This window comes from Symphodus melops (assembly GCF_947650265.1).
Source record: "Symphodus melops genome assembly, contig: scaffold_580, whole genome shotgun sequence".
Lineage (NCBI taxonomy): Eukaryota > Metazoa > Chordata > Actinopteri > Labriformes > Labridae > Symphodus > Symphodus melops.
In genome coordinates, this window is record NW_027636549.1 from 1 (window position 1) to 1,000 (window position 1,000).

The 1,000-nt window shown below is 53.0% G+C and overlaps 1 protein-coding gene across 1 annotated transcript; it reads left to right on the forward strand.

Annotated features, from left to right (window-relative positions):
• Positions 1-7: 7 nt before the first annotated feature.
• On the forward strand, positions 8-997 carry LOC306819204 (RPA-related protein RADX-like; the record flags this gene model as incomplete). Its single annotated transcript, XM_079372977.1, has 5 exons — positions 8-141; positions 221-329; positions 406-497; positions 584-709; positions 888-997. Coding segments are annotated over exons 1-5 (549 nt in total), but the record flags the coding sequence as incomplete, so codon positions are not given.
• Positions 998-1,000: the final 3 nt, after the last annotated feature.

The window sequence follows — 1,000 nt, forward strand, 5'->3', positions numbered from 1 at the left end:
CTGACCGGACAGGAAGTGTGTGTGTGGTCATGTGGAACAGTGTGTGTCTCACCTGGTATCGCTGCCTGAAGCCCGGTGACATCATCAGCCTGAGACACTATCGAGTCAAACAGCACTACCAGGCTGAGACTGATGACATAGGTACAGCTGTTGGTCCAGGTGTCTGCTTCCCAAAGATGGTTCTATTCAAAGAGACGTCTCACTCTGTCTTCCTGCACAGAGATCAGTGTGAACAGCAGAAATCCTGCCGCTCGCATGTCCGTCCTCCCCGAGTCCTCCGTGTCCCCTGAGTACGTTCCACCTGTCCCCACCTACAGCTTCTACAACAGGTACACACACACACACACACACACACACACACACACACACACACACACACACACTCTGACTGCCTCTCTCTGTCAGTGAGGAGCTCCGTGACCGTCCCAACGGCGAGGTTTGTGATGTCATCGGCCTGCTGACATTCTCAGGAAGATCGGAGCGAATCAGGGACAAGGGTGAGGGTCACATGGCGCCGAGGATCACGCTGAATGTAAGACAAGCGTTCCTCCGTTTAATTTTGAAGAGTTGTTTTAATTGGTAGACGGACGAGGGGCGGAGCTTTTGGAGTATCGCTGGCTGCGATTGGAAGACGGGGCAAGCGATCGACCAATCATGGTGAAGCTTTTCTCCACCTCTCAGCCAGAATCCCACAACAAGCTCCACCCACGTGAGACACACACACACACACACACACACACACACACACACACAGTCGGTGCGTGCAGATTAGTGTGTGAGTTTATATCTGAAGCTAACAACGTGTGTGTGTGTGTGTGTGTGTGTGTGTGTGTGTGTGTGTGTGTGTGTGTGTGTGTGTGTGTGTGTGTGTGTGTGTGTGTGTCCAGTGTCGGTGGTCGTTTGTACCAGACTGAAGGTGACCAGAGCTGGCGGGCGCACACACGCCTACCTCACTAACAGCACATACTCACAGGTGTACTGCACAGGTAACTCCATGCAC